This window comes from Colletes gigas, unplaced genomic scaffold (genome assembly GCF_013123115.1).
Source record: "Colletes gigas isolate AHSC1104 unplaced genomic scaffold, ASM1312311v1 Colletes_gigas_Sc00063, whole genome shotgun sequence".
Taxonomy (NCBI): domain Eukaryota; kingdom Metazoa; phylum Arthropoda; class Insecta; order Hymenoptera; family Colletidae; genus Colletes; species Colletes gigas.
Genome location: NW_025106692.1, coordinates 229665 through 256462, shown reverse-complemented (window position 1 = coordinate 256462; position 26798 = coordinate 229665). Strand labels below are relative to the sequence as shown.

The window sequence follows — 26798 nt, the reverse complement described above, 5'->3', positions numbered from 1 at the left end:
CGCAATCCTGACTAGTGTCTGCATCGCTAAATAACTGTAGACGAAACGTGGATACACCACTACACTACAGAGACAAAAGAACAGTCAAAACAGTGGGGTTTTGAAGGCGAACGGGCTTCGAAGAAGGCGAAGACGGTGTAATCAGCCGGCAAGCTGATGGCCACAGTTTTTTGGAATGCACGCGGAATCATCTACACCGATTACTTGGAAAAAGGAAAAACAATAACTGGAGAGTATTATGCGTCGTTATTGCACCGATTGAGCGAAGAAATCAAGAAAGAACGTCCTGATTTGAAAAAGAAAAAGATCCTCTTCCATCAAGACAATGCACGGGTGCACACCTGTGCCGTTTCGATGGCCAAAATCACGGAATTAAAGATTGAATTATTACAATGTTCACCGTATTCACCGGATTTGACCCCCAGTGCCTTTTTTTCTAATTTTTAAAAATGACTCGGCGGACAACGGTTCACGTCAAACGAGGTCACCGCCCAAACAGATGTCTATTTTGAGGACCTTCCGAAATCTTACTTTTTAGATGGCTTAAAAAAGTTGGAGAAACGCTTGGAAAAGTGTATACAGCTAAAAAGAGATTATGTTGAAAAATAATAAAAAATCTACCTAAAATAATGTGTTTTTCTATCTTTTTCTAAGGACTTATTGAACGACCCTCGTAGCTATAGCCTTCTCGTCGCTTATACCGCGCTTGTGCAGTGCTCTGGCGCTGCAGCGTTGACCAAAATTAATTTTCATAGGACCAATTTTAAGTTGTCCATATTTTTGAGAAGCTGTTGATTAAGAAAACAAATGAGACTATATTGTCAATTTTTTTTAGTTTTTTAAACATTTCCCCGATACAAAAGCAGAGCATTTCTTTTAATGAAATTGTAAAAAAAATGGTGAAAAACAATTTTTTTTTAATCGATACCATTTTCATTTGATACTCTAATGTGTTCACTACGAGCAGTCAAAAGTGCATTCTCATCTGTTTATTAGTTCAACAGCTATAATTTAAAAAAAAAATAGGTAGCATTCAAATATACACATCTGTAACTTCAACAATTTACAAAATTTTGAAATATCCTTTGAGATACATTTAAATATCCCTAAAGGCTACAATATATTTAAAATTGTACATGTTTTGAAAACTTACTCCAAAAAGTGTCCGATTTCGTGTGAAATGATCCATAATTTGATACGATGAATTAATATATTTATATTGAAAGATTTTTTTACCTTTAACCTTTAACTAATTTAATAATTTAAATAATAAATATCATATTAATTTTCATTGGCCAATTTAAAACTAATCAAAATAAGAATTTCGTATATGTATCATTATACATATTTAAAATCAGAGTATTATTAAAGCATTTAATCACAAAACATCTCCTCTCTTTTTTCATTTAAATAATTAAATCAACCGTTTACAAGATATTTGCTTGGACATTTATGAATGGGCACTTTGTGTATATTTAAAATCAAATAAAAATGTTGGATTATTATTTCGTCCCGTGCTCTATGTACTGAAAACTTAGAATTCCTTTGCAACTGTACAGTCAAAGATTCTCGTGTGCCGAAATTACCTGCATTGTTGACTGTTTCTAAGGAAACAAGTCTTCTGGCAAAGGTGTCGATAACCACACGTCTGCTCCACACGCAAGATATACATACAGAAGCACCTTGCTTCCTAAGGCAGTCTTGTGAACAAAACGTGACAAGTATTTTCATCTGCCAGTTGATCATCAAATAAAGAGGACGATAAAACGTCAGTGATTTTTTACAACTCCTGGATTAAATACAAATTAAATAAATTTAAAAAAAACAGACATTATATTAAAGTTTGTATAAAGAAAGTGTTTGAAAAGATATTCTTCTGTTCTCTTAAAATTATTTTTTTTCATCGAAATAAAAAAGAACAAAAATTCGAAAAGAAAGTTGAAAAAACAATCAGTGATTTCTTACAACTCCTTGATTAAATACAAATTAAATAAATTAAAAAAAAAACAGACATTATATAAAGAAAGTGTTTGAAAAGATATTCCTTTGTTCTCTTAAAATTATTTTTTTTCATCGAAATAAAAAAGAACCAAAATTCGAAAAGAAAGTTGAAAAAACAAAGACAAAAGGGGAAACTAAACCATGAGTGAAATAACTCCACACGAATCTACACCCACATCGAATGCCATCGATTCCAAGATTATGGACATCTTGAATCCATCGCTACACCATCATGATTTGTTGCAAAGCTACGTGCGATCTCCGGCTGACAGCATTTCGAATTCGAAACAATCCGAAGAGCTCGAAAATTTCAATAAAAATCCTTCCTCTCTGGGCACCTGTCTCGCTGCAGAGTCCTCGGAGGATGTCGACAAAGAAAGCCGTATCAGCCACGAGCCGAAAAGAAAAGGGAACCGCAAAAAGGAACAGAAGAATAAATCAGAGAAATCATCCATCGAGTCGGAAATGAATATTCAAAAGAAAAAGAAAAAGAAACGACGGCAGGATAATGGCGTTCGACGCCAGGAAGAGGTGTACACCGATAAAGATCGGGCTGCAGCGGTAAACATGGGTACCAGGGACATTAAATTGTCCTTGAAAATGAAACAGAAACAGGATCGGAATCTAAATTTGCCAGAAGATACCGAGCCGACCGCTATGCTGGCTTTAGGGCTACGCGAGATGCGCATCGGTGACATTACAGTTGCTATGAACTGTATCAATAAGGTTCATGTCTCTTTTATAATGACGTTCACATTTTTTAACGTCCTGGCTTCCCTCTTGTAACGCTTCAAAACGTCTACTCTAAAGTATAAAAAAGCGAAACATTTCCTTTTGGAATATCCTAATATGAAAAATGGCTCCTTTCATTTTAAAGAATACATTAAAATGATGTTAAAGTACCATTCTTCCACGAGAAGAAGGCACAGCGTGTTTACAATCCCCATTCCTGTTGCAATCTGCTGACTCACAGGTATTGGTCGAAAACGGTGACGAAGATCGGTGACAGCCAATCAACGGATTGCAGCAAGAGTGGGGATGTAAACACGCTGTGCCTTCTTCTAGTGGAAGGACAATATATGATGATTAATACAGCGTACATCTTTATTTTTCACAGACCGAATCGAACAATATGGTTCATCTGGAAGGGTGGGAAGAAAAAAGTGGTGATTCTATATCTCAAACAAAATCAAATCGATAAAAATAATTTTCTCCGTATAGAGCACCATTTCTAACAGAAACGACTTTAAAAATTCATCAGATAATGCAACAAATCACAATTATGATTTCTTTCTGTTAGAATTAAAGAAAATAAACTCAACTTATACAATATTTGTTTATTAATTTAGAAAAGAAAAAAAAAGAAACAAAAAGACTAATAATTTGACGCACATTTGATACACTCTCACACATAGAAAAAAACAGACACACCAAAAGACATAAAAAGGGGACATACAGCAATGCAGCCAACCACACAAAAACAAAAATAACTTTTACTACACAAGCGTTAAATCAGATATAAAAGAACAGATTATAGAAACATATTTTTAACACTTTCATACATGATAATAGGAGAATACAATTTTATATCACCGCGTACAACTTGAAATACAAGACAAAGATTTTAAGAAGTAGATCCTAATCTTGTTCCACTTTACTTCAAAATTTAATTACTATTTTATTTCGCTAGATATCATAAAAGAGCATGCGTGTTTGGCTAGTTTTTAAAATCATTTTACGAAAACAAAATTTCAATCAGAAATTGCATAATATAGCGTTCCTATTTTACTTTTAAAACGGTTAAATAAATTCTAACATTTCACCCCGAATTCGAAAGAGTCCCAAATATTGAGTAAAAAAAGTATTAAGGACCATGGCGCGAAAAGTTAATAATTGCTGATGATAAAAGTCATTAAGTTAGATAATTCATCCTTTATGTATATTCTGAACCTTAAACATAAACTATCATTGTTGTGTTTAGAAAATAAAATAGATAACTTTCAGTGCACCAACGCTGAAGAAATTTAACAGAATATGTTACATTATACATTGTAATAATATTTTAGATTCTAATATTAAGTGACTTGTACTGTATATTATGCAAAATGTAATTATATTCCACAATTAATGCTGTCTTTTTTTTACCAGGCATTGGATCTCGAGCCAAACGACAAGACTGCCCTAATAGCACGAAGTAAATGCCATCTATTGCTAGGGGAACCGCAGAAAGCATTACAAGATGCAGAAAGTGCGTTGCAACATAAATTGAAAAGTGTGAACATGGCCAAAGCGATGTATTGTAAAGCAGAAGCCTTGTACCATCTTAATGATTTTGAAATGAGCCTCGTATATTATTATCGTGGCATGAGAATTCGTCCGGAATATGGACATTTTCGTCTCGGTGTTCAAAAGGCGAAGGACGCGATAAAAAATGTGTTGCGCAAAAATTGAACCTGTTAATAAAATTAACGAAATTAATTATTCTAAATAGATCAATATGTTACAATAGTATTTTTCAGCTTCATTTTTTTGCGGGCACCATTAGTAAAGAAATTCTTTGGGCAATCACTAAAAATAGAAATAATACCGATAATCGATAATATATCATTATATTATATTTTAATATATTATTATATAATATAGCATTATATTTCTCTCTTTCCATGTGGAGAAAATTGGCATTTAAGAAATTGAGCTGAATCAAGAAATACAAAGTAGCTTTCTAATTGTCGATGAAATGTTAGTTACATAAAAAATATGTTTCGAAAACACACATTTATTTATAATGACGATTCACAAGCATCATTGCATGGAATAGTCATAGTACCCTGAATAAATGTATTACTATTTACTTTTTATACAGCATCATGTAAACCATGAGTTATACTAAAAGCTGTAGCAAGTAATGTCCACAAATTTAACCATAATATTTTACATTAAATATCTATCTATGGTTTTATTAGTTTTAGTTTCTCACTCAATCAGATCACAAATGGTTCACATCTGTGGTATGAATGTATCCTCACATTATACAATTTATCTTGCAATGCTGTAATGTGATCACATAATTTCATAATTAAAGCAGTGAATAAATGTTTTAATGCCTCTCCTGTGATCTTAGATATAATGGTAGCACCCCTACTCCATGTCCAATCATGGTAGGCTGAGCAACTAAGGAACTGAGTGTTCCTTTTTTGTAGTACTAGCTATGAACTCAATCAGTTTGTTCGCCTATAGGTGTATCACTTCGCTGACTGTTTCCAAGTGTCCAAAAAAGTCATATTTGAGTATGACTTTCCCAACTACCCATTCAGTGATACTTATAAAGATGCTAAAAATATTGCTAACGAAAGTATAGAGAGAATTATCTCATGTCCTTCTTCCATTTAGAAGTGTCTTAGGGTGTTTTACCTCCAAAGCTGCACATACTCGCTATACTCGCATATAAAACTGAAATAAATTCTGCGGAAAAAAATCTTAAATCTTCTTACGGTTCAGCCACTGTAGTCTTCTCACTAGGTAATTTCTACCAGGATATGCTTTTTAAAACAGTAGCTGACAGTCATGAAAATATAATCTCATATTTTGATGTAAGAGCCTAAGAACTCAACAAAAAGTCTTCAAGGTCGGGATTTATAACTACCAGTGTAATAACTTGTTACGCTATCACGTGAATTAGGTTTAGTGCACATGGCGCCGCAACGGGAATTAATTGAAACCCGATTATTCACCGTCGAGTGCAGAGTCATGAAACTACATTATAACAAAGAGCGAAATTCAAACGAACAGCGTATTGTAATAAACAATGCAATTGTATGCCCTTCAACGTGGGCGATCAAGCTGGGGAAGGTAGAGAGAAAGGAAGGCACTTCTTAGAGATACTTAGTTTATTTTCTAAAGAGTTTCCGTCGTTCCTTCTTTTAGTTTATTACGGACCGTGTCGAATTAGCTTTTTCCATTAAGAGTTTCAATGGTCCTGACACACAGCAGGGTCTCGCGACACTTCACTTCGCGTTCCGTAACACTTCACTTCCGTTCAGTTTTCACGAGGATCATACATTTTCTTAAGGGTTGCATTAGTACCTAACCTTAACCTAACCTAACCCAGACCTAACTGTCAGGTTAGGTCCCATCCTTGATTGGATTGGATCGTTGGACGTAGTCGGCTGTCGACGTAGTGTTCATCTGTATCAGATTGTGACGTAATATTTTAGAGTAATATTGACGGAAGGTTTGTATTTAATAAATGTCAGTATACATATATATGTATGTATGTAATTTCAATTGATTAATTTGCACAACTAAAAATCTATCATTGCTAAAAAAATTCTTGTAACTATATATTAATAAGATATAAATTATATGTGAACCTAATAAAGAATGTAATTTTTTCTTTCACATATTTATGTATGTTATATATTTACATATTTTTATATTTTTTATTTTAAAGAAATGTCAGTATCAATAATATTCGTTATACTATTTAATTATTTATTTATTATGTTATAATTTTATATTTAACTTTCAGCTAAAATATTTCACAATGGCATCTTCTGAAGACGATGTAAAATCTGTCTCTATTGCTGGTCGGGTGGTCTCGGAAAGAGAGCGTTTGATTGGTATGACAGATGACGAACGTGCATGGAGATCACGTTACCTTAAAAGTCAGGTTCTTGCACCAGATGAACCAGTTATACCAAAGGGTTATTACGAGGAATATCATAATCCTCTGAGAAGATTATTTAGAGCACCTATGAATGTAGTAGAAAATGCATTAACTGGCGTTGTGGTAAAGATGATATTTTCAAGAATATAGAATATCATCAAGTAGTATTTAATATTCTGTATTTTATGTGTTACTATAGAGTAAGCCAAGTGCATATGTTTTGCGTAATATACTAGGTGGAATTGGCAAGGGAATTGTACTTATCTATTGTGGATGTTATTATTTTAAATATAATACTGCGGTATGACAAATAAATCCTTGAATTTACATTACATACAATAATTCAAAGTAAAATTTGAACACTTATATTTTTATGTTTTATGAAGTAATTAACAATCTAAGGAAACAATTTAAACAAAAGATAAAAATTATTTTCATTAACTTATACTCAAGTTTGTGTAAATTCACCAAAAATGAAAACAAAAATTATTTGGATCATTTTAGGAAACAAAAATATAAATATCGAAATTTTACTTTGAGTCACTATATATAAGATCTAAACAATGAACATAATGCAGTAATATTAATATTTTCTTCCAGACATGGATGTCTCAATCTTCTTGGAGTGTGGTTACCTCACGCCTTCCTGTATATCCAAGCGATAAGGGTTATCCTAACTACAAAATTAAAAAAGCATCCGAGTACGGAACAAGAGGCTTTGAGAACAGTCCAATATAAATGTTATTAAAATTGTATATAAATAGTCTTCAAATATAATAATATGGTTTAGTATACATGGTGAAATACCTAAAATAAGTATCCAAAAGTGTTCATTATATTTAATAATATATTAAAATTTCAATAGACAAAATTGTTTGAATGGAAAGGATAAGTGTTATATTATCAAGAGTCTAAAAAATATACGACTGTATTTTAGCGGATGAATCTACACCAGTGATTTTCAACGAGGGTGATAAATTTGTTTAAATTAGCGAATAAATATTTAAAAAAATTTGTGTTCTTGAGCTACAACAAAGTTTTTGGTACACGAGCGTTATAACGACAAGGAATTACAAATGATCATGCATTTGAAAATCGTTCATCTACATCAGATCATAATTCCTGAAGCAGAGATTACGCGCAAGTCACGCTAAATGAGATTGTTAATGCAAAACACTAGAATCGTGCGATTTGTCTTATGTTTCGGACGTCCGTAACATTTGAACATTCGGATAGTTCGAGAAAGTTTGATACAATTAGACAGACCGACAAATTCGAACCGCTTCATACTTTTAAGCAACGTGACGTGATGTTTCGGATTAAATTAGAAGAATTTGGATGAGATTGACCAATATAAAATTGTCTAAGTATATCGGATAATTCGACTATAATTGGATTGATTCGGATTACTCGAACTCTTACATGCTACAGACTTCTGACTCCGATTGATCTGCCCGACTTTTTCAGACACGATTTGAATTCGTAATATCAGATACCCAAACACTTCCGGAAATACTATCCTGCTTTAAATTATTAATTATTAGTAATTGTTTATATGTTCTTTACATTATTATACAATTTTATATACATTTGAAACATATAAACTTTACAGAAAGCATGGCGGCGTACACTCAATGGATGAAACGTAGCCTACGTATGTATTTACATCAAGCAACTATACAGGGTGTTGGACCACCCCTGAGAAAAATTTTAATGGAAGATTTTAGGAGCCAAAATAAGACGAAAATCAAGAATACCAATTTGTTGATCGAGGCTTCGTTACAAAGTTATTAACGTTTAAATTTCCGCCTGTAGAATGGCAATCTGCGAACAGCTGCGTACGCGTGATAGTGGTTCTCATTCTCAAAACTGTAAGACTGTCGATACGTCAGTAAGTAGTTTCTCATGCTGAATGAGAACCACTATCATGTGCACGCAGCTGTATGCAGATTGCTATTCTACAAGCGGAACTTTAAACGTTAATAACTTTTTAACAAAGTATCAATCAAGAAATTGGTATTCTTGATTTCCGTCTTATTTTGGCTATTAGAATCTCCCATTAAAATGTTTCCCAGGGGTGGTCGAACATCCTGTATATATTTTTCCCAACCATTTAATACAAATATATAATTAATAAATATGAATATATCTATTCCAATATATTCTAAATTGGGCCATTTTACAGTGTATAAAATTTCTTTAAATGGTGAACAACATGAAATATATCCAATCGTAAGACGTTCAAGGTATTCAAAAATATTTTAACAGTGTTAATTAGATTTAAACAATAATAATATATGAATAAGTATTATATTTAAAATCTATACATTGAGAATCCAATTTTATAAGAAATAATGTCTAATTAACATAAAATAGGATATATTTGTAAGCAAAATTTAGTTGTGTTACATAATTCATCTAAGAAATCCAAATATTTCTCTTTGTCGTCCAAGTTGATTTTCTTCTTTTAGAGTTTTCATAAGACTTTCATTCAATCGCAATCCTATGATTTGTCCCATCTAGAAATAAATATATATAATTCTATTAAGAGTGGAACATGTATATTTTTTCATAACCCATACATAAGATAAATATTACCTTTAACATTTTGTTGAAAGTGCTAAGTTGAATACTACCATAACCCAATTTAACTATCGAGGAAATTTTACCATTTGGTAATACAGACATTACTATACTACTTGCACTGCATACTTCTTCTTCCGAAGTCGGATCCACTATATAGTTGTCACCAATCTATAAGGCATTTCAAAATTAATCAATAGGTAAGACTGTATACATAAAAATACAAAATAAATTTTCCAAATAATTATAAATGTAATATATAAAGAAATATAAACTGATATGAACATACTTTGCATAATGTTACAATTACTGGATAGTTACTAGTGTCTAATTTAATACAGTCATAAGCATCATCCGATAACTGAATATCCGGTTCTCCACCATCAAGCATTGCAGCCGTAATTTTTGGTATTTCTGTACTATATAATGCAGATTTGACTGCAACTCCTACTGCATCAAACAAATTACCGCCGCACTGAAGAATCTACATTATATATCAAGATTATGTTCATAAAAGATATACGTTTTCAAAAAAGTTGTCATAATAATCAAAAGTCATCATTATTAACTTACCAAAACATCAACATAAATTTTCCAACATTTTTTGTGAGGTAAAATACATAATGTTTTTAAATCAAAAGCATTACGTGTTTGGTATGCTATCACAAGAGTATTACTTATTTCAGTCGCTAAGTCATCGCCACCTTTTCCTTCAAATGCTGGCGTTGCATTAGCAGAACTACAAAATAATTATTAAAAAATAAGAACTATAACTACATAATAAATACAAGCTTCATTTTTATAAGGTAATGAGATATAATTGAATATACAACAATTATTAATAATACAAATAATATTGCGTACCAATCAACAAAAAATTCTAATTTTCCTTCATCTGGCTTATCAGCCTGAGGAATATCAAGTTCTACTTTAATGCCAACAAGTATATCAGTGTTTCCAATACGTAACCTTGCAGATCCATGAGTTTGTGGCATTAATTTAGTTTCAATTTCCATAGAACGATACTCACATCGCTTTCTACCATCATTCCTAAAATCTGCCTAGTAATTAAACAACTAAATGATTAGTTAAACGAAAACATGTAAAATAAATATAGAATATTGTTAGCTTACATCTACACTATGAAGAATAAAAGTTTTTTCACCGCCACTTAAACTAATTTCCGTCATCATAAAATGTTTGTGACTTTGATAAAACAACGTACGTTTTTAAACAATTTTAAATAAATTTAGAAATATTCCAGCATTAAACTTAAATATAAAATATAATAAATAATTTTGTCATTTCTTGATTGTTATCATATGCATGAGAAGATTAAGCCTAACCTAACAAACATACATTTGTCTTGATTTAATATTAATGTATAACAGTAATTACATGAAATTTAAAATTACTTAAAATATTTTGTGATTTTTGTTGTAAACGTTAATATGTCTATAAGAAAAATATATTCTAAACATTGTTTTCAAATAGCCATGTTTTCCCTAGATGCGTGGCCCGATCAAAAACAGTATTTAAATATAGTAAATACAATGTATATGAACGTAAACGGTAAAATGCAACGGGTCTCGATTCATACGTGGGTAAAACCACTTGTTCAACAGTGCTAAATAGAATAGTAATTCAAAATCGAATGCTGATTAACGCAGTCGGATTTCAGTTGTTTCAAATGTGAGAAGGAATTGAAGGAAACGCTCACGTTCGCCCAGTGATGGACTTTCGTGAGAATTTTTGATCATGCGCACTGAAGCGCATGATCACTGCCGTATACACTTAACTAGAATTTAGGGTACCGTTGGATCCCAAAAATTTTTGAATAAATATTTTTCTTTACACGCTTAACGACATGGTTAATAACATTCTTGAATATTATTATCCTCTTACTTTTGTATCCATCCAAAAAAGAAATCGCAAGAAAACGCTTTATTTCAGGTTTTTACAGTGGTCTTATTCCTTAAGCTAATATTAAACTAAATGAGGTGTCCGCTAATTAAAATTCCCAACAGACCCCTTACATGCACCTCTTTTTGCGCTAAAGATACATCTATGGTAGCGGGCGAGAGGTAGCTGTGACGTCGTTTACACATGCGCAGAAAGGAATCTCACGAAGTAAAATTCCCACGAAATTCCCACCTGCAGAGCAGAAGAAGCTCGGAACTTGCAGGCAACCTTATCATTCACGCCACGCTGGTTATTGAATATATTTCTATTTCTGAAGATAAGTACCTGTAATAACTTTAATAATATCTCAAAGTAAAACCTAATCCAAAATCGGGTACCATTCCAACTTTTCCTTGTTAGAACCGAGTTTTCAATTTGTCTTAGCGAAAATCGCAATTACATTTTGCAAATTATTCTAAAACATTTGTGGTATTCGTTTTCAATGCGATTTAAGTAAGCATGTAATGTATAAGATTTCATTTAATTTTTTCTTTTCTAGAGAAGATAGAGAAAAAATTTATATAATATTTTTTACATAAAATTTAATTCCTCCTAAGATTTATATGAAACATTTAAAAGATTTTTTATACATTATGCCTATATATCGGAACAACTATGAAACAAGAGGTATAATCATTATTATCCATGGACTGATTATAGTCAAAGTTTAACCGGACTTTGAAATGAGAACATAAAACTTAAATGTAAAGTTTCATTTAAATTCATTCAGCTATTTATACTCAATCGTATTAATAATATACATATGTGTGCTCATACATGGGAATAACAAAAATTTCTTTTTTTTCAATAATTAAAATATGATCAGGAGGTCTTAAAACGTGTATTTCCGTAAAATAAATTTTACAAAATTTTTTATTCATTATGGGTACTTTGCTTATGTACGCCTACATAGGTCGGAAAGTAAAAATGCCTGGGCAGTCGAGAATCTCGGCTCGAGAATCCAAATCGTATGCCGTTGATTGGAGGTCGGATTTCAGTTGTTAGAGCGAGAAGGCAAATGTGAGCCTTTCTCTCTCGACTCCCACGAGGCGGTCCGAAATTACTTCGGGCAGCTTCGGAGAATCGAGAAAAAGGACATGCGTCAGTTTGCCTTTGTCGACTTTCCGAAACTTCACGAGCTCACGTACGCGTGATCTGGCATGTGTGACTAGTGCACCGTGGATGCTTTCTGGCACCTCTGCGCGGGACTTCCAAGTCAGCGAACCATAGTATTTATGTTCGTGAATTTACAGTAACGAACAGGGTATAGAATGCATGGGTTTTTATCAACATGCACTATTCAAAATCTGGTGCGAATATATCTTTAAATTATGTTGTCAAAAAAAAAGAATTACGTCTATAAAAAATTTATTTGTAATCGCAAATAAATCGAAATATGTTTATTTTAACGAAATATCCGGTATATTTTTAGAAATATTTAAGTGAAAAAAATTACTCGTCTCAAACATATTGTCAAAATTATTCTGTAAATAATATAATAAATATATTTTACTTATAGTATAATAAATAATATTCTACGAATGAAACACGGTTACGTCAAATGAAATCAAGTTAAATAGGTTAGAATGGTCTATAATTGAAATTAAAATCATTCAAATTAGCCAATCAAACTTAAGAACAACCTTCACGCTCCTCCGACTTCAGGTTCTTTAGTTGTTATGTATTACGGCATATATGATATTTAAGAAAAGTGACATTGAAGGTAACTGTGGTTCAGTGTCAGCAGTCAGTCGCGCGAAAGGAGGCATTGAGAGCAGATGTAACGTAGCGATTCAAACTTTGTTAGTGTCTAGATAATAATGTGTAAAGTGTTTTAATCAGTTCCGAATGCTATTATCCATGTGCATTGTTTGTTCACAAAGGAGAATTTTTGTCGTAATAGCTGTTTTTGCACTAGACTGACAAAGGTAAGTATTTTTTGATTGATATTCTTATGTTGTCACGCATTAAATTAGTTTTACATTATTTAACCCATATTATGCGTTTCTTTGAAACAATGTGACATGAAATATAATTATAAATTGTTTAATTGAAATTCAAATTCGCATAAAACGTATAAATAAAAAACCTTAAAATAACACTCGCTACGCCCATTATAAGAACAGTCGCTTAAAATATGAGATCATTTGTATCAAATCGATGTTATTCAATCATATTAATTCCAGCGTATGATCGAACTACGTAACGTCTTGACGTTGCTATACGAGAACATAAACTATGCATATTTCTCTTGTGTCACGCTATTCATTGGAAAATAAGCGTTACGTTGAAATTAACACAATAACAATTAGTTTCCTTTGTAATAATTGACAATATACATTACGTAAGTTGATTAATTGTTTAGTGTATACATAGTCATCTACCTGAATATTTATCAAATATATTGGAAAAGGAACGATATAACCGACAGTGCACGTACATTTTCTTAGTTCTAAACGTATATATTTAATTCTAACTTTTAAAGAATTCGTACTATATGTATAACTAAAATATTTGAATAGCGAACAAAAATACGCATCGTTTACTGCAAACTCATTGTTAATATATAATAAAATTGATAATTTAATTCATGTAGAAATAAGTTTAAGCATTTATACATCTTTAAGAAGTAATAATGTATAACATAATTGTAATGAATTCGAAATAATCTTGAACTATTAGTAACATACATACATATTAATTTGGATATACGTAAAATTAAGCAGTTTTCAAAATCGAAAATAATGAGCAGTAAAATTAAAAATTTTAGATCCATTTCTACTCAGATAACATTAAATCAATATATGATATTAGTAATAACATGTGATTGGACAGAAAGATAAACTATGGTTTTGTATAAAAATGTTACAAGTAAATTAATAATATACAATTTTTATAATGTTTTGTATGAGTTAGGTAAAGTTGTGTATTATAATTTTTTATGATAGTTTTCATATAGAAAAATAATAAAACGTAATATTAATTATATTTAGTGTAATATAAATATCCAGACGCATACAAATTTAAGATACACATGTGCAACCAACTAAATGTATTAATATAGTAGATAACGTTATCTACAAATATATACGAAAAACAAACATGTTACTTATCTTTGATGTACTTCTTATTTTGTGTAATTATCTGTAATTAAAAATAGTATATGTATTATGAGTCATATGTAAGCATATAAGACAGATATCTACTCAAGGTCTTACATTTTTATACAATTTCACTTCCTAGTTATGTCTTTGCTTGTTCGGCAATAAACCTAAATGATAAGTATGAACAGAAATTAATCTGCAAATAAAATGACTAATTAACTTAAATTATATGTAATAGATATTTAAATTAGGACTACAGATGTTAGATATAATGTGTTCTCTTAAATCTATTTATTTACAGCATAGTCTGCAAAATTATTATAAAAGAAATTAAGCAAAGCTACAATAGTTATAGAAGCATGTATTAAAGAAATGAACAGATATATAATATATGTCCCGTTGAAAGTAGTCAGTTCATTATAGACAAAGTATAAATGACTGTACTATCGGCTGCAGAACCCATATCCTCGTTAGAAGCTGCATCACCACATTCGATAGAAATGAATGCAGATACCATAGTAAGTTATAAAGCAATTCATCAAATATTCATAATATGTACAAATTTGCATATAATATAATAATATTTTTTATTATGTTTTATTATATATCCTAAATTGTTAGTAATTCTTTGCTTTATTACCTTTTTCTTATATTAAAGTAGAACAAAAATTAAAAAAAATAAAACAATTATTGGTTTTCGTAAATAAAAATAATATTTGGCAGATTAAATACTAATTAAATCGTATTTCACAAATTCGAATTCCGTCATATATCTGATTTCAGTTAATGGAAAATCTGATATCTTCAGTTAATGAAAATCTGATCAGCTATATCGTACACAACATTAAATTGTGTATTTCAGAAGAAACAAGAAAAGTGTATTGGGAGTGATGGTATTTCAAATGCACAAAGGGTATGGACAAGTTTGGTGTCGGGTGCTGTTGCAGGAGCATTGGCAAAAACCACCATAGCACCATTGGATCGCGCAAAAATAAATTTCCAGATTTCAAAACTACCATACTCAGGAAGAGCGGCACTTGAATTCTTAATAAAAACACTTAGGACAGAGGGTTTATTAAGCTTATGGCGTGGAAATAGTGCAACTATGGTTAGAATTATCCCATATTCTGCTGTTCAATTCACAGCCCATGAACAGTGGAAGAGAATTCTAGGAATAAATGGATCAGGAAGGTAAGGTACAATAAAATTAAAAGCAGATGAAAATAGCACAAACCAAAGTAATGTATCAAGCAGTATTTTAAATTACTATAATAGATAGTTAATTAACGTTGTAATATAAGTTGCATTGCATTACTTAACACATTCTTGTCCAGTGCTGTTGTCAACAAATTTTCATACCACGGCATCAGTATAATATCTTTGCAAAAAATACTTGATTACAAAATCATGCTATGAATCATGACATTCCTTAATTTTCTTTTTTACAATAGTTTTAATGTAATAAAAGTTTTTTCATTAAACATTTTTAAATTCAACATTTTATAAATGTTCAAATACTATACTACGTAGCTTTATTATTTAATAAAATTAAACAAGTATTAGTTTTATTGAGTTACATAGTTTGTATTTATATAGTGGTTAAATATTTTTTCCTTTCATTTTTGCAAAATTTTTATTATTTTACAAAATACTTTAGAATCATGAATTTATGAACCTCGAAAAGTGCATCAATGAAATAAAAACTATTTTCAAAAATTTAATATCGAGCAAATTTGAAATAAACGACTGAAGACAATTTTGTAAACCAATGGAGCGATTAATATTTGTAATCCAAAGTGAGACATAAGAATGCTGAATATATTATTATAAAGAACTATACTATATGTATATACATACATATATAATATTAACAGACTTAAAAAAAAATGTAAAATCACGAATACGCGACAGTTGCCGTTAATTGCTAATTGGCGAAGTCGCGTTACGTGAGAATGGTCGGTAAAATTAAAACAAATAATATTTGTTGTTTAAATCATTTTGAAGAGAAATTTTTTACAAATTATTTGTGAATATTTTGTTGTCGCCGTGCGAAGTCAAATTTTACATTTATCTTTATTATAAGCGTTAATACCTGATCGTAAATTCATATCCAAATTAATTTTCATCGGCCAATTGAAAATTATCAAAATAATAATTTCGTACCTAATTTTTTTTTTATTATTTAGTAATTTTTTTTTAGCGAATACGGTATTTAGCAACAATTCTATTCAATAATGCTTTAAAAAGGAATTTCTTATCGCGTTTCGTTTGAATGAACATAACAGATTGGAAACGATAAGAAATAACAAGAACAGCAAGGGGACAAATTGGATAGATGAATCAAATAGAATGATGGGATAAAAAAATAAGCCCAGTAGGAAATTAAAACTGAGATATTCATATATTCCAATAAGAAACATAAGATTTCAGGAAGATGCACTTTTACGTCTGTAGGAGATAAAGTTTCTATATGACGTACAGACAAGGCGAAAAATATAAACTCTTTAACCTTTATGATGCACGGGTCAGACGAACTATTTAATCTTAAGCGACAAGCGTCCAAGATAAAGTATTTAGGCCGTTATCTCTTAGTTCGTTGAACAAATAATGTTTGTATACTCAGAAAATATAAAAAAATGTTTCTTCATCTCATTAAAAAAAAAGGAGTCATTGTTTTCTATTCATCTTCTGTAATTTTTTTAAATGTACCGAAACATTTTTATCTGTTTTTTAAGTTAAAGGAAAATAATACATTTTTATATTATTTATTAACATTAAATTAACAATGTAATTTTTATTGATATTAATAACTTCTTTTCATCCTCATGGAAATTTTTGAATTTCTTTTTTTTAATAAAATGACTTGTTTTAAATCTTTTTCAATTAAAAAATTTTATAGAGGTAGAAACAAATGGTTATTGGAAGGTGCTATATCTGAAAATTTACACTCCTGGACAAAAAGATAGCACACGTGTGCTATCTTTATTTGCTCGGAAACTACGTAAAATTTTTCAAATGTAATAAATAGTACGTAAAGGTCGCGCAGCAATAGAAAGGAACATGTTAAAAAACAAGAATGCTCTCACTAATATTCGCAGTTCATAGAAGAAAACGTGTAAATACCAAAGGCGTAATGATAGCACATTTACAAAATCCATAGATAAATTTACTTTAGAAACACAATTTACAGAAAAATTAGTAATGAGTATAACTGCCTTTATTCTCAATGACTTCAATCATTCGATTTGTTAATGTAGTAGTATGTATTTAATGTTCCCCTTAGGGTTACATATCTCCTCTCCTTTCCCTTACAATTCCTCCTTACACTATCTTATTCGCTATCTTCACCCCATCCTCCCCTCTCCTTCCCTCCGCTTAACCTACTCTTACCCTAGCCTTACCCTATATGCCTTGCCCGCTCGCTATTCTCGCCTCGCCTCGCCTCACCACGCATACGCTCGCTTCGCCTCGCCTCACCACGCATACGCTCTCTTTGCCTCGTTTCGCCTTCTATTTTCTACATTCGATTTGTTAATGATTTATACAGTTTTTTTTTGTTGTTTCTTGGGGTAATTTGTCCCATTCTTTTACGATGGATTCTTTTAATTCGTGAATATTTTGATATTGCCTTCCATTTTTGTATACGGCATGTGCTAATTTACCCCAACAATTCTCTATTATACTTAAATCGGGGGAGCGGGCAGGCCATGGCAAAACTGCAATCTTTTGATTTGTAAAGTATGTTTTTACAATTTTAGCACGATGCACGGCTGCATCATTGTCATTCTGAAAGACCAAATTTCCTTTTGTAATTCTGTCTGCATCTTTATGTATTTGCTCAGATATTAAATCTATATACATTTTACTGTTCATTTTGCCATTAATGAAGTTTATATCAGCTTTTCCTGTGTAACCAATTCCGGCCCAAACCATTATCCCACCACTACCTATCTGTCGTTGTTCTCTCACAATTTCTTCCTTTCGTATGTCGTGGTAATAATTTGAAAATCCATCAGTACCATCCAAATTAAATTTTTTCTCGTCCGTGAATAAAATTCTTTTTCATTTTCGCTTCCAGTGAATTCTGGTCTTTGCGAATGCTACTTATTCCTTCTTGTGTTGTTCTGTTAAGGGGGATTTTTGTTTCATCTTCAGTCGTTGAATATACTTACACCTCTGAAGAACACGGCGTACACTGCGGATGTTCGCTGTAACACCTGATCGACAAGCAATTTAACGAGATGTTAATGCCGAGTTTGATGCGACTCGTGTAATGGCCCGTTTGTCTCGTTCCGATAAAGATGGTGGCCTCTCAGAACTTTTTTTTTTGCCATAATTTGCAGGGTCTTTCAACAAATTACTCGTGTAATAAACAGTACCTGTTCACAACTGCTCAAGAGATCGCGAACTACTGAATAATGACAACAGAAAGTTCAGTGTGCTATCATTTTGCCGTCGTTGTTTAAATGTTTTTTTCTGCGAACTGCGAATATTAGCGAGATCGTTCTTCTTTTCTAACGTGCTTTTTCCTCTTGCGTTGTGATCTTCACGTACTATTTTTTACACTTGAGAAATTCTACGTAGTTTCCGAGCAATTAAAGATAGCACACGTGTGACTTAGAACTTGTTAATCAAGTTCCATAATTTTTTGCTTGATCACGAAACAAACATGCAGCCCTGTGATATTATACAATACAGTTGTGGGTTTATTTTTACGTTTAGACTTGGTTTTGACGACGATAAACATGTTGTTTAAGACTACAGAACGCCCTTCTTTGCAATACATTTTCACATGTTATCCACTTATCATCGTTATTACAAAATGTTCTAAAGATAATTTATTTTTACTGCATGAACGTTGAGAGCTGAACAAACGATTACATGATCACGTCTGTTATCTTAAATACTTGTACATAAATTGATGGCGTCAGGTGTAATTCTAAACTGTTTGTTAGTCTATATCAAGCATTTCTGCTATCTCTAATATGAATACAAATGGATTTTTTTCGAAATGTTGTAAAGATTGTCATTATCAAGCACAGAAGGTCTTCCAAAGCATGGTTTTCCATCAAAATTGTAGACTTTGTTATTAAAGGATATAGCTGAATAATGGGGTCAAATGTGCCCCAAAACTGAATTGAACGAACGATGGGTCATTCGATAGCTTATCAAAAAAAAACCTTATCTGCCAATTTTTAACTTGAAATCTCGACCATAGGGCTAGTAATGGGGTGAAAACGAAAATCATGTTTTTGTACAATTTCTCTTGATCTATTCAGTAAAAAATGTACGAAAATTCAGAGACATTTCGGGTACCGGGGCACATATTTTGGTAGACTTTCAGATTTTTTGAATGAAGAACCAGGTAGTAAAAAATAAAAAATCGCAAAAAATGTCGAAAAATGCCGATTACGTATTGAAGGAGGTCCGGAACTACTTTTATACTTTTACAGTAAACGGATTTCATTTTCAGATTTTTCATTTTGGTGCGCCGCAGTGAAAAAAAATAAAAACTAATTTTTTCCTCATTTTCTGCGTATTAAAGTAACTTACACGTTGAATTTTTATGCGTTCTTCAATATATCAGTGTTTTGTAGACTGTTTAATGCTTCTACACTAAGCAGAATTACATAACAATTGAAACAAATAAAATAAAGCCAACCGTTGAGCGCAATATGTCCTAAAAAATCAACGATATTTTCATGTCTACGTTAGATACTGAAGTCGTAGCAAACATTCATATTTATCACAGAAAGAGAAAAAGAAGGAAAGATCTGCTTGGTCGAAGAGGAAGAAGAAGTAATAGTAAGCCAATATACAATCTTCTGCTCCGAGCCATTCACAATAGTCAAAGGTAAGAGATTTAAAAACTAACATTTCACATTAATTTCAGTGTAAGAAATGTTAAACAATAATCGTAGTTGACAAAAAACATGAAGACGCAAAAAACGTTCAAAAATTATATTTATACATATTTCAGGTTAAAATATTTGTAAAATGCTTTTAGAATATTTATAAATAAATATAAAGCATTGTTATATAGTTAGAATTTGAAAAAAAAAAAATAATGAATAAAAAAAAATACTAAGTCCAGAAGAGGGATTCGAATCTACGGTAAAAAAAACTTCCGACGGTTCCGCAGTCGGACACTCTAACACTACGTCACTGATGCCGTTGAAAATATTGTTGATTTTCAGGATATATGGGCCCAATGGTTGGTTTTATTTTATTTGTTTCAATTGTTATGTAATTCTGCTTAGTGTAGAAGCATTAAACAATCTACAAAATATATTGAAGAATGCATAAAAATTCAACGTGTAAGTTACTCTAATACACAGAAAATGAGGGAAAAATAGGTTTTTATTTTTTTTCTCTGCGGCGCACCAAAATGAAAAATCTGAAAAATATTGAGAATAATAGTAATAGCAATATCTGTTTACTGTAAAAGTATAAAAGTAGTTCCGGACCTCCTTCAATACGTAATCGGTATTTTTCGACATTTTTTGCGGTTTTTTATTTTTTACTACCTGGTTCTTCAATCAAAAAATCTGAAAATCTCCCAAAATATATGCTCCAGTACCTGAAATGTCTCTGAATTTTTTTACATTTTTTTATTCAATAGGTTAAGAGAAATTCTACAAAAACCTGATTTTCGTTTTCATCCCATTACTACCCGCACAGTCGAGATTTCAAGTTAAAAATTGGCACATAGGGTTTTTTTTTGATAAGCTATCGAATGACCTATCGTTCGTTCAATTCGGTTTGAGGGCACATTTAACCCCCTTATTCGGCTATATCCTTTCTTGAACCTTCGAGTTCGTGTCGAATCGGGTATTAATCAGGTCTGAAATCGATCCAGGTACCCGAATTCTGATCGAATAATGTTTGGATCATATCGAGAGCTTAAAAATATGAAGCATTCCAATATTCAAATTTATGATAAAATAATGTTAATACATATCATAATTTGTTTCTTTTTTGACCAGACTTTTATATTATACTGTACCCCAATAGTTTTTACAAAATTTTCTACACAGACATGGTCTGTTCGACATATTATGAGATTCGAGTATCGGAGTAATATAAACTTTAGAGCTCCTGACCCGCTTTCAAGTACCCGATTCAATTTCGGGTTTCCCGACTCGACCCGAATCCGAAATTTCGGATACCCGCCTACCCCTATAAAATATACAGTTCCATAAACGAATCTTATTGTATTAATTATAAAACATAACAATAAAAAGTCATATACCCTATATTGAAATACTTTTCTACGAGATCTACATAGATTTAATATTAAATAGCAAAAGGGTTAAGAATTAACACAATATACAAGGTGTCCCGCATTTTTCCATGCATACTTTGCCAGTGATATAACAAAAAATCCATAAATGCGTTGTTAAAAAGTTATAACAAATATTATGAAATGTGAATACCTATGTTTCTATTTCAAAGTGTCGGTCGCCTTAGTAACAACCTGTATAATGTACATATTCTAAGTAATATGTAAATAATTATGTGTGCTAATTTACTTGTAATTTTACAATTGAGCAAAACTGTTGAATATATATGTACAGACAAAAACCTGAATTGACTTTCCTTGCTGGTGCGTTGGCTGGTGTAACGTCTCAGAGTACAACTTATCCGTTGGATTTGATGAGAGCAAGGATGGCTGTGACACAAAAAGCTGAATACAAAACTCTGCGACAGATTTTTGTACGTATTTATTTGGAGGAAGGGATATTGGCATATTACCGTGGATTCATTGCAACTCTACTCGGTGTCATTCCCTATGCTGGCTGCAGCTTCTTCACCTATGACCTACTCAGGGATATGCTGACTGGTGAGTCGGTTCTTTCACAAACTTGTTTGACGCCGTGGCGGTGCTTATACGCAAAGAAAAAAATCGTGATTTATACGGAACGAGAGTGGCTCGTGTACGATGAAATAACAGGGTACTCGTGGGGCACATTGGGACTGTTTCCCAATATTTGGGACAGTACTTACTTTAGTAGCGACGCTTGTCGAAAGAAGTCCGATGGCGGCATTTTTCAAGTTCGTGCTTCATGTTCGATGATGGCTACGTGTCGATAAACAGTGTACACGGTGGCTATTCCTGGGTTCCCGGCGTCACTGATTTGCGGCGGCATTGCCGGAATGGTTGCCCAGACTAGCAGCTATCCTCTGGACATCGTTCGGAGGAGAATGCAGACTTCGGCAGTCAAGGGTCAGCATTACCACACAATTGGATCAACCATAATGAAAATTTACAGGCAAGTTTAATAAAATATGCAGTGAGTAACGAACCTATTCGAACGACATGATAGACAATAATTGATTCTACAAAAGTTGTATAATAAATTGCAATTTATTCAAACAAATTGTTTTTATACTATTGTACATACATTTCCTAAATATATGCAAACTTAGAGAAAAATTAAACAATAAGTAAACTAATTACATAGCATTTATAACAGATAAGTACATATAAGACATAACAAAAGTATTAGAACACAGTTTTAATAGTCATGATAGAACGCAATAGATATGATTATATTGCGGTTTAATATCTAGTTGGGTCACCCTTGAATTTAATCTTGAAGACGATTTTCCATACTATTAACTAACTTTTTGGTAACACTTGAATCTATAGAGTGCCAGGCTGCCAGGATATTTTGTTTTGCTCGATGGGATTTAAGACTGGGCTCTGTAATGTATAGGGAACATTCTTAATACTTTTAACTTTTCTTTTAAAATATGTAAATATTTAATTTTGTCCATGATTCCATCTATGAATACAAGATTGCCAGGTCCATTAGCAGACATGCAGCCACATACCATTACGGAGCCTCCACCATGTTTCACTGTATACTTCAAATTTATTGAATCCATCTCCATATTTAGCTTTCTCCACACTATTCTCCTACCATTGAACCCAAATAAAATAAATTTACTCTCATCAGAAAAAATGACTGTTTCAAAAATGTATGTCCTTATTTATGTACTCTTTGGCAAATTTTAATCGAAGTAATTTATTCTTCTTGCTAATGTATGGTTTCTCTCGTGGGACTCTACCATGGAAATTATTTTTCCATAGCATTCTTCAACATAATTTGGGCATGTACTTCTTTATTAAAGTTTGTAGCAACCATTGTTGCTAATTTTGAAACAGATGTAAATAGATCTTTTTTTTTAATTTCTTTGGACACTCTGATCTCTGTTCATTTGCTATATTTCCGTTCGTATTATACTTTTTTATTATATAATGAATTGTTGATTTGCTTCTGCTTATAAGAGATGCAATTTCTTTGTGCAATTTAACAATAATTTCTCGTTCTGGTTTACTTGTCTCTCACTCATTATTCTGAATTACAGATTAACGGTTAACTTTCGGTTCTATTTGCTTTCAAATACTGTTGGAAGCTCTCTGAAGAACATTTGTTTACATTCAGACCTTGCAGCAATCTTGTGTTTACAAATTATAGTGCTTATAATTCAGCATTCAAATATTTTTGTTACATATTAATTTATTCCCTTATTGTTTCATTTTTCTGTAAGTTTGCATATATTTAGGAAATGTATGTACAATAATATAAAAACAATTTGTTTGAATAAATTGCAATTTATTATATAACTTTTGTAGAATCAATTATTGTTTATCATGTCGTTCGAATACTTTCGTTACTCACTGTATGTATATAATTTAAAAAATTTTGTTTACATTTCGACGTTGTAAGAAAAGAAATATACAGTAATGAAAACATTTAATGAGATTCTTAGAAACCATAATACATGCATTTTTTATATTAATGTTTAATCTTTTATATTATGTTACGATTATCATAGTTGATTATATTTGCAAATATAACGAAAATATGAAGATATACAAGCCAGACCCTGTATAAGAAATAATAACGGGAAAATAATAGAATTTTATTATACAATTTTAATCAGTTGTACGTTATTCAGTATTTCCTGTTATAAAACTTGAACATGTTTTTCGATAAAAATAAATTTCTCATTTTGCATGAATATAATAAAATGGCAAAAAATAAATAATACATCAACTTTTAAAAAGGTCGTTTTAAAAAAGAGACTTTAATCTTGAAAATGGCAGTTTTAGACAGGCAAAAAATTGTTTAAACTTTTGAGGACGGTTTGAATTTTGAACATTTTTTAGAATAAAATTATCTTTGGTTTTAATTCGATTCCTAGTTAAAAAAAATCTTCAAGAAAATTCAACTTGGAAATGTGAAAATAAAAGGTTCAACCTTTAAAATGACATTCAGAAGATTATTGAACAACTTCTTTTCTTGAAGTTATAATAGTCCAAAGATTAACAGCGTTTCGGCCAAGTGTATGTTTATATGTATTACAGATAATATTAGAATTCGTAAAAATAAACATAAATTTACTCCGTGTCAAAACTTTATTTTATAATAAAAGGACACGTCTGTTATACATAACTTTTATATACTTTCAGAGAAGAAGGTCTGATGGCATTCTATAAAGGATTGACCATGAATTGGGTGAAAGGCCCAATTGCGGTAGGAATTAGTTTTGCGACACATGATACAATTCGTGATGCATTAAGAAAACTTATCGCTTCTCGAAATACACCGCTAAATTAATATAACGAAATTATAGTATATGATATAGAATTATAAAAAAGAAAAGCGACTAATTATCCATTAACATAAGGCATCTAATTATAGGTAAAAAGTAAATTTACTTTTATCTGCAGAGGTGTCCTTTGAAATATAAATATGCCTAAAGTTGATTATTATGGAAGAAAATTGTAATACATAAGGTAATACTGTAGCAATTCAATGAAATTATACTATTTTCAGAGGACACGCTTTAAAGACAGGGAGACATTAGTACAAATTATTACTGTACATACTATCAGAAATGTTATAAAAAATTGTTGAACTGCTGAAAATGCATGTCAAATATCTATGTTTAAGTCAATGAAAACTAGAGATGTTCGAGAATTCGAAATCTCGGGTCGGATCAGATTAGAATTCCAAAAGCATCTTGTAATATAAAAATATCAAGATTTCCGAAATATTATTTTGGATGCACTTCATTTGATATAATCCAAGAACTTATAATGTTTATAGACACTACACACTACGTGTAATTGTATCTATCTTAACACAGTAGAATTTAAGAATTTAATAATTGTTAATAAATCATTGAATATCTTCAAATAGTACAAAACAAATTATAAATATAGTAGGAATTGAGAAGTAAAATATTGTATAAAAGAAAATGATAATTCCATTTGAGAAATAATTTCCCATAATTGATCATAGAAAGCTCCCAATTCAGCACTAAAATTGAACAACACAAAGAATAGAAAAACATTTTTCAAACATTAAGGTTTCCAGTCATATCACAACCACAAATTCGAGTAATTTGAAATTTTAGGAATTTCGGTTCTTTATGTCACGAAATGCTTTAAAGGCAGTGGTTCTTTACCTTTTTTTTCTACGGATCCCTCTTGACACTAAGATAAAATTCATGGACTTTTTTCTCAAAACGATATTTTTAAAATACTAGTTTCATCAATGATTTTAAAACTAGTGTTCTGCTAAATAAGAATTTATATTAGATAGAAAAGGATTGAAGTTTTCTGTAGCATTTTTAGATATTCGCGAATTTCGTTTTCTAAAGAAATTGATAGAAAGTTTTGAATTTTAACTACGTCTTGATAACACTTCCGGTAGTAATTCCTCTTCACAAGACATAATAGAGACTTCAAGACATTGACAAAGTTATTGTAATCTTATAATTATCGTCATTTATAAGCATTAAGTTACATAAATTTATCTCGTAAATGGTTTCCTTGGGGTCCATAGATCATAGGTTAAGAACCACTGATTTAGAAATCTTGACCTGATTTGGAGAACAATTTTCAACATGACCCGACCCGACATTCTCGGGTTGTTGCATATCTCTAATGAAAACATATTGCGCAAATATTCATTTTAATCTGTATATTACGCTTGAAGTATGATATGAATTTTGTCAATGCAATTGCGTTTATGTATTAAAGTAGTAAACATATTTTTTTCATGATTCCGAGATTTTTTAAAAAATGTAATAAGAATTTGGATTTTTTCTTGTTTGAATAATTGATTACGTTATTGATTATATTTTAACAGTTTAATCGAAATAATTCTGTAAAATAATCATGAACGAATAATTCTTTCGTTTGTATTATTGATTAAATAGCGATATTAAATTTTGTATAATGTAGCAACATTCTTTAAAGAAAAATTAAGTCTGACAATAATCTTGTAAATGTAACGTGCAATATTAAAAACTAGCACAATTATTTGTAAAGATGCAAACTATTTCTAACCAATATTTTTTCACATTAGCTATTTTTGTACATGAAGATTTGTAACAGTTTTATATTTTTATGTTGCTCCAAATGGTTTTAACCTTGTAAATACCCAATTTATTACTTCAAA

The 26798-nt window shown here is 31.1% G+C and overlaps 4 protein-coding genes across 4 annotated transcripts; 3 read left to right on the top strand and 1 right to left on the bottom strand.

Moving 5' to 3' along the window:
• Nucleotides 1-1942: 1942 nt before the first annotated feature.
• LOC122403612 lies at nt 1943-4452 on the top strand. Its single transcript, XM_043407225.1, has 2 exons — nt 1943-2727; nt 4150-4452. The coding sequence occupies exons 1-2, from the start codon at nt 2143-2145 to the stop codon at nt 4450-4452; spliced, it is 888 nt and encodes a 295-aa protein (XP_043263160.1). The 5' UTR covers nt 1943-2142.
• A 1628-nt stretch (nt 4453-6080) lies between these two features.
• LOC122403604 lies at nt 6081-7595 on the top strand. Its single transcript, XM_043407214.1, has 4 exons — nt 6081-6232; nt 6530-6790; nt 6867-6968; nt 7268-7595. Exons 2-4 carry the CDS (start codon nt 6545-6547, stop codon nt 7403-7405), a joined length of 486 nt encoding a protein of 161 aa, XP_043263149.1. The 5' UTR covers nt 6081-6232; nt 6530-6544; the 3' UTR covers nt 7406-7595.
• Nucleotides 7596-9036: 1441 nt separating this feature from the next.
• LOC122403603 (exosome complex component RRP42) lies at nt 9037-10964 on the bottom strand. Its single transcript, XM_043407213.1, has 6 exons — nt 10384-10964; nt 10115-10311; nt 9824-9989; nt 9540-9734; nt 9266-9421; nt 9037-9186 (listed from the first exon to the last, which is right to left on the bottom strand). The coding sequence occupies exons 1-6, from the start codon at nt 10441-10443 to the stop codon at nt 9082-9084; spliced, it is 879 nt and encodes a 292-aa protein (XP_043263148.1). The 5' UTR covers nt 10444-10964; the 3' UTR covers nt 9037-9081.
• Nucleotides 10965-12974: 2010 nt separating this feature from the next.
• Nucleotides 12975-26403, top strand: LOC122403600 (mitochondrial coenzyme A transporter SLC25A42). Its single transcript, XM_043407209.1, has 6 exons — nt 12975-13140; nt 14618-14834; nt 15179-15507; nt 21894-22159; nt 22415-22589; nt 24800-26403. The coding sequence occupies exons 2-6, from the start codon at nt 14751-14753 to the stop codon at nt 24945-24947; spliced, it is 1002 nt and encodes a 333-aa protein (XP_043263144.1). The 5' UTR covers nt 12975-13140; nt 14618-14750; the 3' UTR covers nt 24948-26403.
• The last annotated feature ends 395 nt before the right edge of the window (nt 26404-26798 follow it).

What these genes read in the sequence shown, in the direction of transcription:
- LOC122403612 (XM_043407225.1), top strand. Translation starts at nt 2,143, where the DNA reads ATGAGTGAAATAACTCCACACGAATCTACACCCACATCGAATGCCATC. An exon ending in CTATGAACTGTATCAATAAG is followed by an intron (nt 2,728 to 4,149) that starts GTTCATGTCTCT and finishes TTTTTTTACCAG; the next exon opens with GCATTGGATCTCGAGCCAAA.
- LOC122403604 (XM_043407214.1), top strand. Translation starts at nt 6,545, where the DNA reads ATGGCATCTTCTGAAGACGATGTAAAATCTGTCTCTATTGCTGGTCGG. An exon ending in ATGCATTAACTGGCGTTGTG is followed by an intron (nt 6,791 to 6,866) that starts GTAAAGATGATA and finishes GTGTTACTATAG; the next exon opens with AGTAAGCCAAGTGCATATGT. An exon ending in ATTTTAAATATAATACTGCG is followed by an intron (nt 6,969 to 7,267) that starts GTATGACAAATA and finishes ATTTTCTTCCAG; the next exon opens with ACATGGATGTCTCAATCTTC.
- LOC122403603 (XM_043407213.1), bottom strand. Translation starts at nt 10,443, where the DNA reads ATGATGACGGAAATTAGTTTAAGTGGCGGTGAAAAAACTTTTATTCTT. An exon ending in TTATTCTTCATAGTGTAGAT is followed by an intron (nt 10,312 to 10,383) that starts GTAAGCTAACAA and finishes TTTAATTACTAG; the next exon opens with GCAGATTTTAGGAATGATGG. An exon ending in TAATTGTAACATTATGCAAA is followed by an intron (nt 9,422 to 9,539) that starts GTATGTTCATAT and finishes AATGCCTTATAG; the next exon opens with ATTGGTGACAACTATATAGT.
- LOC122403600 (XM_043407209.1), top strand. Translation starts at nt 14,751, where the DNA reads ATGACTGTACTATCGGCTGCAGAACCCATATCCTCGTTAGAAGCTGCA. An exon ending in GGAATAAATGGATCAGGAAG is followed by an intron (nt 15,508 to 21,893) that starts GTAAGGTACAAT and finishes ATATATGTACAG; the next exon opens with ACAAAAACCTGAATTGACTT. An exon ending in ACCATAATGAAAATTTACAG is followed by an intron (nt 22,590 to 24,799) that starts GCAAGTTTAATA and finishes ATATACTTTCAG; the next exon opens with AGAAGAAGGTCTGATGGCAT.